The sequence below is a fragment of the Aptenodytes patagonicus genome, chromosome 4 (genome assembly GCF_965638725.1).
Source record: "Aptenodytes patagonicus chromosome 4, bAptPat1.pri.cur, whole genome shotgun sequence".
In the NCBI taxonomy this organism is placed as follows: Eukaryota; Metazoa; Chordata; class Aves; order Sphenisciformes; family Spheniscidae; genus Aptenodytes; species Aptenodytes patagonicus.
Genome location: NC_134952.1, coordinates 12,021,305 through 12,034,928, shown reverse-complemented (window position 1 = coordinate 12,034,928; position 13,624 = coordinate 12,021,305). Strand labels below are relative to the sequence as shown.

The 13,624-nt window shown below is 45.5% G+C and overlaps 1 protein-coding gene across 7 annotated transcripts in view; it reads right to left on the bottom strand.

Moving 5' to 3' along the window:
- The window catches only part of ABLIM2 (actin binding LIM protein family member 2), a 154,355-nt gene extending 146,680 nt beyond the window's left edge, over positions 1-7,675 (bottom strand). For all 7 annotated transcript variants that reach the window (XM_076335874.1, XM_076335877.1, XM_076335879.1 and 4 more), the window contains exon 1: positions 7,620-7,675. In XM_076335874.1, the coding sequence (XP_076191989.1) occupies positions 7,620-7,635 (16 nt within the window). In that variant the 5' untranslated portion in view covers positions 7,636-7,675. The remainder of the gene's footprint in view (positions 1-7,619) is intronic.
- Between the last annotated feature and the right edge of the window lie 5,949 nt (positions 7,676-13,624).

Below are 13,624 nucleotides of genomic sequence, written 5' to 3'. Positions count from 1 at the left end.
GCTTAGCACTTCTCAAAGTCCCAGCAGTGATGGAGAAGCCAGATGTTCACACCAAACTCTCCGTCCCAGTCAAGGAGGGGCTCTGCAGCTGCACATACATAACCCATGGGAGAGGTCTGCATCTTTTACACAACTGTTCAACAGATTCATGGTACATAAACTCTGTTTCTCCACAGGGCCTGGTGCAGGAGAGCGTACAAATGTTCATACATGAAGCTGACACCAGTTTTTCTCCAATTTTCCAAGGCAGGAATGAGCCATCAAAAAAAGGCCCAGAAGACTGGTTGGTAAATGGTAATGCAAAACATTTGAGATTAATCTGCCCATAGATCTCTGTAGCAGCTCAATGGGAACTCTGCAGCCACGCTTAACGATGGCTTCAGATACCCACAGAAAATTTTGGACCAGATGCCCAGAGGTCCAACTTACAGCAGGGCAATCTTCAAAGTTAGGCCAGGTTGCTCAGGCCTTTGCCAATTAAATTTTGAAAATCTCTGAGGCTGGATATTTCACAGCCCCTCTGGGCACCCTCCACCAGGGTTCAGGCACTCTGATTGCAATTTTTTTCCTTACAACCAGGGGGATCCCTTGCTACACGTCCTGACTGTTGCCTCTCGCCCTTTTTCCATGCACCTGTGAGAGGAGCTTAGCTCTGTTTTCCCTCTACCCACCCATTAGGGGGTTGAAGACCGCAATCCAATTCCCCTTGGCCGCCTCTTCTCCAGGTGGAAAAAAGCAGACCTCTCCACCTCTCCTTGGATGGATGCCACACACTCAAGGGATGCACACAGCAGCTCCTCTCATCGCACTCGCTGCACGAACCCCCGTAGGATTAGGGGCTGGACTCTGTTGACCAAGCAGGTGGGAACGCTGTACCTAAGTGTGCACTATTAGTCATGGAGAGGTTCAAGACAGCACGCAAACCAACGCTGCTCTCTTATCACCAGTATTTACCGACCACCTGCGCTCCGGCACGCTTCTGTCGCTGCTCCAAAGCCAAGGGCAGAGCGCAGGCTTTTGTGGAGTCTGAGCAGGGCAGGAACCACCGAGCACACCGAGGCTCAGACCGCAAGCAGAAACCCTACATTTGAGCCTGACTTACAGCCAGGTTAACAGATAGCAGAACGGAGAGCATATGTGCGAGTCACAGGAGCGAGGTGTTGGAGTCACTGCCAGACACTCGCTACAACTCACGGTACAGACATACGCAGCCGCAGCTGTTCCTGACTGCCTTGTCTCCCGGTTACCGGATTTGGCTGCAAACCCTCTTCCATTCCCCTCTTCCTGTCATCAAGGGTAATAGTGGCAACATCGCCGGTTTCTATGGTTTCCTTTGGTCTCCCTGGCCTGCACAATTGTATATGCAACCTTAAAGATTAGATCCTCTGTAACTGTGTTGCATCTAAAATTGTAACCGAGTGATTGCTTTAATGCTGCTGGCATTGCAAAGCCAAAAGAAACACCGGAGCAAGGCTAACCCTACAAGACTCCGTAAAGCCAAACTTCTCAGCTGAACTCTACCAAAAATCCTCAGCGGTCTGTTACAAGGTAAAGAACAGAAATACCTGTTTGACTTGCAGGTCCCAGCTAAGTTTGCAATACCGAGAACACCAACAGGAAAAGAGAGGTAAAGAATTTGTAAACAGAACAAAGTAAATGACAGTAACTGAGATGAAAGTGAAGAGGCAACTGTAAAGGTATTTTTCATGACTTCTAGAGCATTCACATCATTTCAAACTGCAATATTTGCAGCAATCTGGGATTTATAAATGTGCCTCAATAAACTCTCTTGACAGAGGTAAAAATAAGTCAAGAAACAACTGAAGTGGTCTGTGATCAAGAACTCTCCAAATTAATCACTGCATATAAGGCTGCCTATTCATTTAGTCCCACTTAGCATTGCTCAGCAGAGAAGATCCCAGTATATATTTAGACATCAACTAGTAAACTGCCTCATGTACTACTTCTGAAATTCCCTGCTATCCATGAATCCTCAAGTCACATACCTGTGAGGGGAAGGAAGTATATGACCTATTTTCTAAAGTGACAAAAGCTCTTGCATGACACTCTTGAGCAGAACAGGTTCTGTGGCTTCTTCTTCGTATGATATCCATCAAACTTCAACTCCTTCTACTTCACCAAGGATCTCATCATATGAACAATGTCACAGGGATTTGATTTTACTTTGTCATCCTCTGAAACAGACTTGAAGGAACACGACTACTCTCTGCTTAGTGCTCCACATTTATACTCTATCCAGTTATTTCACTCCATAAACCAGTACAGGTAAGGAATTTTATTTTTCTCCACTCCCTGAAGCTCAAATTAACTTGGCAAGAGGGAAGAGGAAGAACATGGGACAATCACATTTCATCCTCTTCTGAAGTATCAGAGTGCCCCATGCTAGAAATCAAACGATAGAAGAGGTATCTGAAAACTTCCAAGGAACTGGATGCTGTATTTGTGAGCAGCTACTATACAGTAACAATGGAGATACCACACTTATTCCTCATGTCCACCATGAGGAGCAACTGCGGTCTGTTACTGTTTTACAGTGACAGTATTACTTAAATCTAAAAATAATAGTTTCTAAATAGCAAAAAAAAAAAATCTGTATTACAAGAACATTAAAGCCTTTTAAAAATATCACTACTGACATCTTACAATTCAGGAATGTTTATTTGTCATGGCCAACTGCATGTAGACTTTGTTCTCCTTCAACTACAGATCAAGCAACTTGTTCTACAGGATCAGAAGAATCTCCAAAATAGTTATTGATCAATTTGACTCATGCCAGTAGAAGAATGATTTGCTTTTACAGAGAAAGGGAGAAAAATGGCTCCTAAGGCAGACAGAAATATTCACTGAATGGAGTTTATATTCCTCTCACATTCCTTTTCAGAAATGGAAAAATAAATAACTGTGCTTCGTGCAAAACAATGCTCCATCTAGATTTCAGAGCACGAACATCAACTAATAAGCTGTGAAAAAAACATTCCAACATTTCAGACGATAACAGCTAAGGACCTTGACACACTGCTAATGGCTCTTGACACGGGGAATAATCTACATTCAGAAATATTTGCCTTAAGGTTATGTTTAAGGATGCAGACAGGGAGCCAGCAAATTGTCCAATAATCTCAAAGGCCCATCCGCCGCCCTGCAACCGATGCCGGGCTCGTGCAGAGACACAGCTCTGCTGGCTGTGCCCCCGCTCATCCGGGCACTGGCAGAGCTCTGCTTTGAAAAGCCCCAAGCAGCGCAGCCCATTTCCACACAAATATGTTGAATTCATTATTGTGAGTGCTGGATGCTGGGTTTGAGAACCCAAGGTCTGAAGGTGAGTTAACGGCACCAGCAATCCCCTAGCAGCGCTGGAAAATGCAGCGGTGAGCTTAAAGTTAACAACAGTCAAGAGAGATGTGTTTCCACTGCTAAAAGCCTGAATTTGTGTAGTGTAGAGGGGAATAATTTGTCAAATTAGGCAAAACTGAAATCAGGGCTTCCTCACTTCTCCTTGAATGTTGGCCAGCCCATTGCATAGATGAAGGTAAGAGAGGGAAAAGGTTACCTCAATAGCCACACTTTGATTAATTTTTCAATTTTCTTTACATTTCGTAGCCCTCTATATTTTTATGACAAAGTTGATTATTGGGCATTAAGTACATAAGCCATTAACGTCCTGAGAAGCAAAAGTGAAAGTATACTGACTTTAACATCATATTGAAGTGGCAGTAAGATGTGTACAGACACCAGCCACAACAGATGCTTGTTACTGTACAGATGGCAAGAAATAGACCTCGCTCAGAAAGCCAAATATCTGGGTTTTTTAAAGCAGAACTAGCCACCTTTCCAGAGGTCTGCTGCAGCGCTGGGGCAGCACGTGAAGGCCCGTGGCAGCCCGGATGTCCTGCAGACAGGAGTTACCAGCTGATGTACCACCACCTGATAATCTCTTCTGACCTATTTCATCCTCTCATAACTGTGCTGTACGTTCTTACAATCCAAGAACATGATGCCATTTAACAGATGTCATACACTGAGCTGAAATCCTTTTCTAAAGACCTGTAAAGAAGAATCTTCAACCAAAACCCTTAAAGAATCCTAAGATATGGCTTCCTACTTTTTACAATCTAAGAAGTTATATACCTTCTATACAATTCCACTTCAGAGGAAGAAAATACGATCCAGAAATACATGTAATTGCTTATTTTTTCAGGGAAATGTGGCTAAAAGGGCAGTGAAATGAAGTAGTTCTACTTCTGTTTAATTACAAAACTTGGAGGATTGCATGTTACAATCTGCACACATTCATTAGCTGGAGAACTCCAAAGCAAGTCGACCTCTTGCTGCTCCTATCTAGTAATTCAATGCTCTCTTCTACTAGTGCTCAAAATGAAGGGCTGAAAGTAAAACACTGTGTCTAACTACAAAATATACTACAGTCTGAAACAGTCGTACTATTGTCTCCAGAGAGGATTCCTATCGGCATATTTGCATGTGAACTTTCAAAAGGAATTAAGCCTCTCCCAAGCAGAGCAGGACCCTGCGTGACCAACCTGCGTAACCCCTTTTGCAACCAGAATCACTATGTTTGTCCTCCATTTGGGCTGTGACACTCCATTAGCTGTTCTCTGATCCACGCAATCAAATTTTCCCTCTAATATAATAGTTTAAAGACTAAATAGCCATGTGAATTTGTGTCATGACATTTAATTTAATCTAATCTAATTCACCTAGTACGTGATTAGCTCTGCAATTCCTTTTCTTGCGCTTAAATAATAGACACCATGTTACCCTATTTCTGGGAATTGATGGGAAACTAATTTTCTCAATCTCAAATTTTTATCCTACTCTCTTCTTCTTGCTATGATTTCAAGATGGCAAAGAACTGAAATATTAGTCTGACAATATTACACAGCCATGCCATGCAAATACAGGTGTAAAGGGCAGTGAATGAGCTCTTTCTTAGAAATAGTTTCAGCCAAGATCAATGGTGAGTATATGGAAGTCAGCTGAGGAAAATCACGTGTGGAAAAATCTAATTACAACATAGGTAATGATGCATTTGAGCTGTGTTTTACTATGCCACATGATCATATGCCTTCTAGATTTAAAATTACAGCATGAGTCTGCAGTCCATTAATACAGAATACTGTTTCAAAGTATGTACTATTGGGCCATTTTAAATTATATTATCTGTATCTATACATTACAAACTAAATGTTGTTTACCAAATACACACATTGCTATATCTAAAGCCAAATCTTATGTCTAAATGGCAAGGCAGGGTAGTGGGGTTGCATGAAACCCTCTTGATACAGATAACTGATGATGTGTTGCATCGGCAAGAGGGGACACAGACTGAGTGAAGGTTTCTGGAGTAACAAGCACAAATCCGCAACGGTTTACTCCGCCTCAAGAGTAACAGGAAGACTGGGGATTTCTCCTGGATTACCAAACAGTGCAGCAATTCCTCAAACCTTATGTGGGGCTAATTTTAATACCACATTGCACCCTTATTTTCTTTGCAGTACCAGAAACATCTTTCTGTTACAGTAAACACCAAACTCTGAATTACAGCCTTTCCACAGTAATTTTGGTGGAAATCTTTTGGAAACAGTAATTTTAGTCAAATTGTGGCATTCAATTTGCTGTACAATACTTGCCCCATTGATGTTAATGGAAAATTTCCATTGATTTTGCAGAGTAGGTGTGGGCTCCTCACATTTAATTTATCATAAAAATTGATTGCAAATTGTTTACATAGTCCACATAGACATGCAAAATTGAAACTTGGAAACATCAAAGCTAAACCTATACTTAAAACCAATACTCCTAAAACTGCCAGTTATACTTTCAAATGAGAGCTAAGAACTCTCAGAGGTTTTTTCCACTCTCTTTTTTCCCAGGATGTTATTTTTATCTTGGCACCGTTCATTTTTGCTATTTCATTTACACCGTGTTTGGTGCAATTACTGAGATAGAATTGTGTCAAGTCTCCTCTGCACTAGGCTGTTATGCACTAACTTTTCTATTGGGTTTATAACTTTACAATCTATTTAACTGGCGTTTTAAATATTATCGAGATACAACTTTGGACTTTAATATTCCCTCTACCAGCCTCAGTTCTACCGCTACAGAATTTAAATGTTGCACAGTATTTCATACTTTTCTGTTCGAATTTACAGACGGGTAACCGAGGATAGGATTCTGTGCTGGAGTTTAATCATCTCCAATGCAGATGTCACCATCTGCATTAACCATCTCGATTCCCTTTAGAGACAGAAGACAGACTCTGGATTTCTAGCACACGATTCAATTCACCCTGAAACTCTGCTCTCACCTGCACTGCTGGACACCTGCCTTGGCCTGGGCACCTCCCCAGAAAGGACTGGCACGCTGGCAGTGCGTGTTCCATCCACAGACCACGCGGGAACGTGGATGATTGGCACGCATGGAAATATCTACATTTTCAACAGCCATGAGGAAATGCCAAACTACGTTTTAGCTGAATTCTCTGGCAGGTGTCTGACCCCAGGTCTCGCACTGTTCTAACAAGGAGCTTGTTTTCCTCTTTGTTTGCAGTAGGCTCTCATTTGGCTCGCTGCGAGGATCTGATATGATTAAGCATGTTGACATACAGAGTCACCACGTAATTGTAGCTGTTCAACGTCTCCCTATTGTTGTGGCAGAAGGTATATTTAGCAGCTACAGTTACCCTCAGAAATGAAATACACAATCAACTCTCAAAGCCTCCCCCTTTCCCCTATGCACAACCCTGTATTTGCCTTAAAGACTATAATATTTTGTGATCATCTGCGCTCTGAAGTAACCACCCCCTGCTGCCACACAACGCAGATGAATGCTGAATCGCTGGAAAATACAATTCCAAGTCTGTTCTCAAATTCTGCACGTATCACAGGATAAATTACTTTTGTATTGCCCTGGGCAACTGGATCCCTCCGAGTGGCAATCCTTGCTAGGGCTCCATGAAACCTCCGTGATTTTCACCTTCTCTATCACCACGACATCTCGGCCACCAGAAAAGGCCGAGATTTTAACCCAGATATCCCCGTCCGAGGAGCCGCCTGCTCGCCCCCCGGGATGCCGGGCGGGGAGGGGGGCAGCAGCCTGCCAGCCGCCTTCACCCACATGCCGGCTGTGGGGCCGGGGCGAGACGCGCCCCCCCCCGAGCCGTGCCGCGGGGTACCGCGGTGGGGGTACACAGACCCGGGGCGCCTCCCGCTGCGGCCGGCCCAGCCCGTCCCGCGGGGCTCCCCGCTGGGGGTGCGGACGACGCTCGGGGAGGGGGCGGCACGGCCGGAGCCCCCGCGCGGGGTCCCGCCGCCCCGGCACCGCGGCGGCAGCCGCAGCTCCTCCCGCCCGGCAGCGCCCGCGGCTGCGGCAGCTCCCCTCCGAGATACGCACACATGCATGTGCACGTATTTTCTGCGGGGTTTTTTTTTGAGGTTAGCAATTTTCAGCCGTCTCCCCCTGCCCGCACCCTGGAGAGCAGCCGCACCGCAACGTGACGGACCCCAGCGGGGCAGCGGCAATGTCCCCTTCCAAAATACACGGGGGGGGGGGGGGCTCGGCTGCCCCCCGCGCCCGCCTACCTGTGCCGGTGCTCATGGCGCGCAGGAGGGGCCGCGCCCGCCGCCGCTCCCCGCCGCTCCCGCCGCCGCCGCCGCCCGTCACCGCGCCCCCGCGGGCGGCACCATCCCCGCCCGCCCCCGCCGCCGCCGCCGCGCAGCCCGCAGGGGGGCAGGCGGCGCCGCGCTCCGCCCCCGCCGGCAGGTGCCGCGCACCCACAGCCCCGGCGCGGCGCGGCGGGCACCTTGGGAAGTGTAGGCAGCTCCGCGCCGCCCCGCGCCGCCGCCCGCGGACTACATCCCCCTCCGTGCCTTGCCGCGGCCGGGGGGAGGCTCCGGCCCCGCCGCTTCTGCGGGCAGAGCTGCTGCAGCCCCCCCTCCACCGGCAGAAACTTCCCCGCCGCCTCGGCGAGAGCCGCAGCCTGATCTGGCGTGCTTGCCCGCCAGCTCTCCGTCCAGCCCCGCTGTGCTCTGTGGGCGAGGTCTGCATTTTCCTGCCCTACTTGCGCTCGGTTTGTATGATGCCCGAGCAAAGCAAACTGGTGCACAGGTGCTCTAGCATGTCCCCAAAACGCCCAGGGAATGACGATGAGGATGTTTGCATTGTTCCTCGGCTCAACCTAGACTCAGGCAGCGCTGCACTGCACAGATCATCTTTGGCAGCAAGTCTGGTTGTTCAGGAGGGGAAGGCCGTGCTTTCTGGGGCAGGTGAACTCTCACTGATCCATCATATTTGAAAGTAGAAGGACACACACTGTTTTATTAAAGCCAGCTTATTCAGTATCTCATCAATCTGAAAATCTACTATAGTTCTGGAAGAAATAATGTTTAAAAAGACCCAAAACATCTGTTCTAACGAACGCAGAAGGAGCCAGCTGTAGTTACCTAAGTGTGTTGTATGGCACAGCTCCTCTGATGCTGAGTTCAGGCTGGGTTCTGGGCAGCTCAGAGTTACAGTAACAGCATGAGGAAATGGGTGTGAAGACTTGCTTTGCATTTATATCAGCATGATTATTATGCTCCTTTCCATCAACGGTTATCTAAAAGTTAAAACTTAACTAACAGTTGTAACCATAAAAACCTACACAACTTTCCCATCCTACACCAGTAACCGAAGTGAGATGAGCTTGTGTAGCAGTGCTTACGTGTCATGATTTGATAGGGAATCACAGTCCTCAGCTCTCTGTAAGTATAGCAGTACAGTATGGCTCTCACGTCATTCGACTGATGCGAGTTGAGAGCCCCTGGAGATAATCGCTGCCATTGGGAAGAAAGTGGACCTGCACTCAGAGCAGCCGTACAGGATCAGACAATCCAACCCCGTTTCCCATTTCTGACAGTCACCAGCAGTGGATATCTGCTGAGGGGACTTCCTGAACCAGATGTGTGCTCTTTGTATTGAAGAACCTTCCATGGATTTTCTTCCATTATCTTGTCCGGTTGTTTGAACCCATGCACGGTTCAAGCAGCTACAGCATCACGTGTGGTGTGAAGAACCACCTGCTTTTGTTCTGAACCTGCTATTTGCTACCTTTATTTGATGCCTGCTCATTCTTGTAGTAGAAGAGATAGCAAACATATCATTCCCTATTCACTTTCTCTGTGTCGCTCATGAATTTATGCTGCTTTATCAGATTCCACCCTTCACTCCTACCCTACTTAGTCATTGCTTAAAACTGGTGACTTGTAACTTCAGTGCCACGCTCCTGTCTGTCACGTTCTGTCATTTGTTTTGGAGTTGCATCATCGATTGTTTAACACCATGATTTGCTAAGTGTTTTTATTACCTGTTTTCCATCCTGCAATCTTCTACCACCCGTTTTCCATTGAAAGCTCTCCCGAGCTGCCCAGCTGTACTGAAGCATGCCAGCTGAGTTGCAGTTGGCCTTGTAGAACTTCATCAAGACGCAGATGATGCGTGAATATCCACGTGTATATGTATGTTATGTATCGCACTAGTAGAAATGTGTAGAGCATCTCATTTGTGGCTATGCAGCAGCATCCATCTTGTCTGTTCTGCATTCATGCCAATGAGATCTGGCTTCCAGCATCACTGCAATTTGTGTTTTTAATCATGAACTATCTGTGCATATAATAACAATCATGAGTTCAAGGCAAATCTTTGAGTGGTGCTAGTAAGGCTGTGGCTATGCAGAAGTGTTGCTTTAAAAGCTAAATTAGACATAAATTGTTGTATTGAATGTGGTGGGCGTGCAATCTATATTGGATGTAACAAAGAGGAAACTACCTTGGGCTTTAAGGCTGCTAAAAGATAGTTTGACCCTTCTGCTGGGCAGCAGTGCAGAGTGAGACTGCACGCTAAAGCCTTGGCTTATTCATGGCAGTGAGAACCCCAGGGCTACCAGAGCATTTTGGAAGTTCTCTCTACCAGTCATGGAAACAACTGAAAGGCCCAGGTTACTACACAAATGCTCGAAGTGCCTACATGGTGCCAGACTTTAGGGAACACTGTGAGAAACAGGTCATGGACTTCCAAATTCTCCTTGTTTAGGACAATGCCACTTGCCACAAGCTTAATTAGGAGACCCCATGACCCAATGGAAAAGTCATGTTCTGCCACTGGTAAGACCCCATTACTCCAACCAATGATCCAGGGAGTAATCACGACTTTCAAGGCCTACTGCCTAAAAGAGACCTTCTCCAAGCTTATCCAGGAGACAAGAGGAAAGGAAAATCCCCACCTGAATGACTTTTGGAGATAGTTTAATATCATGGATGGCATAGATAACATCAGCATTACTTGGGAAGAGGTCACAATTCAGTGTATGAGTGGTCTATGGCAAAAATAGTTGCCAGAGTTTATTCTGAACTCTGTTGGATTTGGTGTTATCCTTGCTCTCCAGAAAGACATTGTCTCTTTTGCTCAGGAAGTTGGCTTGAAAGGGTTGATAGCAAAAGGAAACCATCCAGAAAGAGTTGGCAAGATGGTTTACATTAAACGATTTACACCGAGCATGCAGTCTTGTAGACGAAACAGCTGAGATCTTTCAGGACAATGATCCGTCCTGAGAATGGGCAGACACACTCATCGGGGCACTGTAAAATGCAGTCTCATGTTACCAAGCCAAATCTCAGGCTAGTAGGCAGTCATCTCTTGGTTTTAATTTTTAAAAGCAATCAGCTTGTCCAGCCACTGCAAAGGCGGCTGAAAAGTCAGCCTCTAAACTGCCAGCACTTTGCACCGCTTCTGTCATTACTGGAAATTGAATTGGCACTTGGCAATCCTGATGATCCTGCTTCTTCCTCCACATCCTCAGTGTCACCCCGAATTCTTTTAAGAGCATCATTATTTTGTGGCAGAGCTTAGAAAACTCTATGCAAGGCAAAAAAGTTTACTTTTTAGTATACAAATGTTTTCTAATATTTCTCCACTAATGTTATTTGGACAGTGTTATGGAAGAACTTATATTGCATTTTACTGTCCCTGTGTGTTTAAACTACGTGTGTTTCTTAAGTACATTCACACATCTTTCTCTGTTACATTAGCTGTACTGGAAAAAAAAAAAATCTTCACTATCTGTTGAATTGCTAACCATCCCAGTTATCAGAAATGCATCCTCAACAAGTAAGGGGATATATCTTCATGTATCTTCCCTCGACAAGTAAGGGAATACGGCTTCATGTAAAGGAAAAAAGAGTGAGCACTTTAAATGCAATCAATATAGTGTATATTCATTGATAGATATTAGCATTACACTTGACAGTGTGCTTCTATATGTTAAGTATACTGCAGATTTATGGACTGCCAAAATATACATTCTTGCAGAAGCTGGTGTAGCTCAAGCAGCCAGAAAGTTTGTTTTTTTTTTTTTCCCTGCGTATTAAAGTGAAGTTAACCACATCAAAAATTATTTCCCTTTCTTCATTTTTTTCCTTTTATTACCTTCAAAATTCAGGGAATCCACTTGGGGTAATATTCAATTACTAATACTGGTATTTTAAAATTCAGTTTCACAGCAAAGCTGTCATATAATATTTTTATTTTTAGTGCTTTTCTTGAAAAGGACCAGCTAAAGCAAGCAAAAAGCATTGTTTCTAATATTTCTGAGCTTTCCAACCATGGGGAGGCCATGGGCTTTCGGCACAATAAAGTTATTACTTTTATTTGATTGCCTGCCTGCAAAGCTTTTTAGGCCATTGCCAACTGAGTATGAAAGGGGTCATATTTTAAAAGCATCTTAGTGATGGAGGGTCCAGCAAGAGGGAGAGTGACTAGAACTTCTGCACTGGGAATGAAGCAGAACCTTTGTCTCTTCAGCAAAAAAAATACTTGTGAAAAAAACCCATCATCCAACCAGTTGCCAGAAGTGATTTACATGCTAACCCAGAATATAGAAGACCTGTTTATAAACATGAAGCAGATGTTTAACTTGATGAAGGAAAAGAAGTTGGCCCTTGGCTTCATGTTCAAAGCTGACATAGTATCACAAGATATTCAGGTCAAATAGCAACTTGGAACAAAACTTTAAAAACAATTAGTCAGTTTATGCCAGCTATATTATTAGTTTTTCAAATCCTTCTAAAAATGTCCTAAATGGATCTCTCATGAACAAAAAAAAAAAAAAAAAAAAAATCAGAAAAACCCCCACATAAATTAGATTTCCTTTTGTAAATCCTACTGTGCATTTCTGTATTTCATGCCTTTAAATTCTATTTGGTAGTCCTGAAAACTAAGCTTAAGCTCTTAAGAAACTTTGGTATTTCTTTACTTTTTAAATTGAAATCTAATTATTAGGCGCATAATCACTCCAAGCTGCTGTCTTTTGACAACTATTATATCTTCTGGAAGACAAAAAGTAACCTTGCGATTTACAGTGATTTATTTTGAAGTGCTTATGTTTTAAATGACAAATTATCCCTCAAATGTTGTGGTGGGTTGACCCTGGCTGGAGGCCAGGTGCCCACCAAAGCCGCTCTGTCACTCCCCTCCTCAACTGGACAGGGGAGAGAAAATATAATCAAAGGCTCGTGGGTCGAGAGAAGGACAGGGAGAGATCACTCACCAATTACTGTCGTGGGCAAAACAGACTCGACTTGGGGAAATTAGTTTATTACCAATCAAATCAGAGTAGGATAATGCGAAAATAAAAACCAAATCCTAAAACACCTTCCCCCCACCCCTCCCTTCTTCCCAGGCTCAGCTTCACTCCCGATTTTCTCTACCTCCTCCGCCCCAGTGGCGCAGTGGGATGGGGAATGGGGGTTGCGGTCAGTTCATCACACGTTGTCTCTGCCGCTCCTTCCTCCTCAGGGGGAGGACTCCTCACGCTCTTCCCCTGCTCCAGCGTGAGGTCCCTCCCATGGGAGACAGTCCTCCATGAACTTGTCCAGTGTGAGCCCTTCCCACGGGCTGCAGTTCTTCACGATCTGCTCCAGCGTGGGTCCTTTCCACGGGGTGCAGTCCTTCAGGAACAGACTGCTCCCGTGTGGGTCCCCCACAGGGTCACAAGTCCTGCCAGCAAACCTGCTCCAGCGTGGGCTCCTCTCTCCATGGGTCCACAAGTCCTGCCAGGAGCCTGCTGCAGCATGGGCTTCCCATGGGGTCACAGCCTCCTTTGGGCACATCCACCTGCTCTGGCGTGGGGTCCTCCATGGGCTGCAGGTGGATATCTGCTTGACCATTAACCTCCACAGGCTGCAGGTGGATATCTGCTCCACCATTAACCTCCATGGGCTGCAGAGGGACAGCCTGCCTCACCATGATCTTCACCACGGGCTGTGGGGGAACCTCTGCTCCGGCACCTGGAGCACCTCCTCCCCCTCCTTCTTCACTGACCATGGTGTCTGCAGAGTTCTTTCTCTCACATATTCTCACTCCTCTCTTCGGCTGCAGTTGCGCAGTTTTTTCTCCTTCTTAAATATGTTATCCCAGAGGCGCTACCACTGTCACTGATGGTGGTAGCCTTGGCCAGCGGTGGGTCTGTCTTGGAACAGGCTGGAACTGGCTCTGTCGGAGCCAGTTTTCCTATTACTTCAAAAATAGCAATTCATTTGTATCACAGAAGACT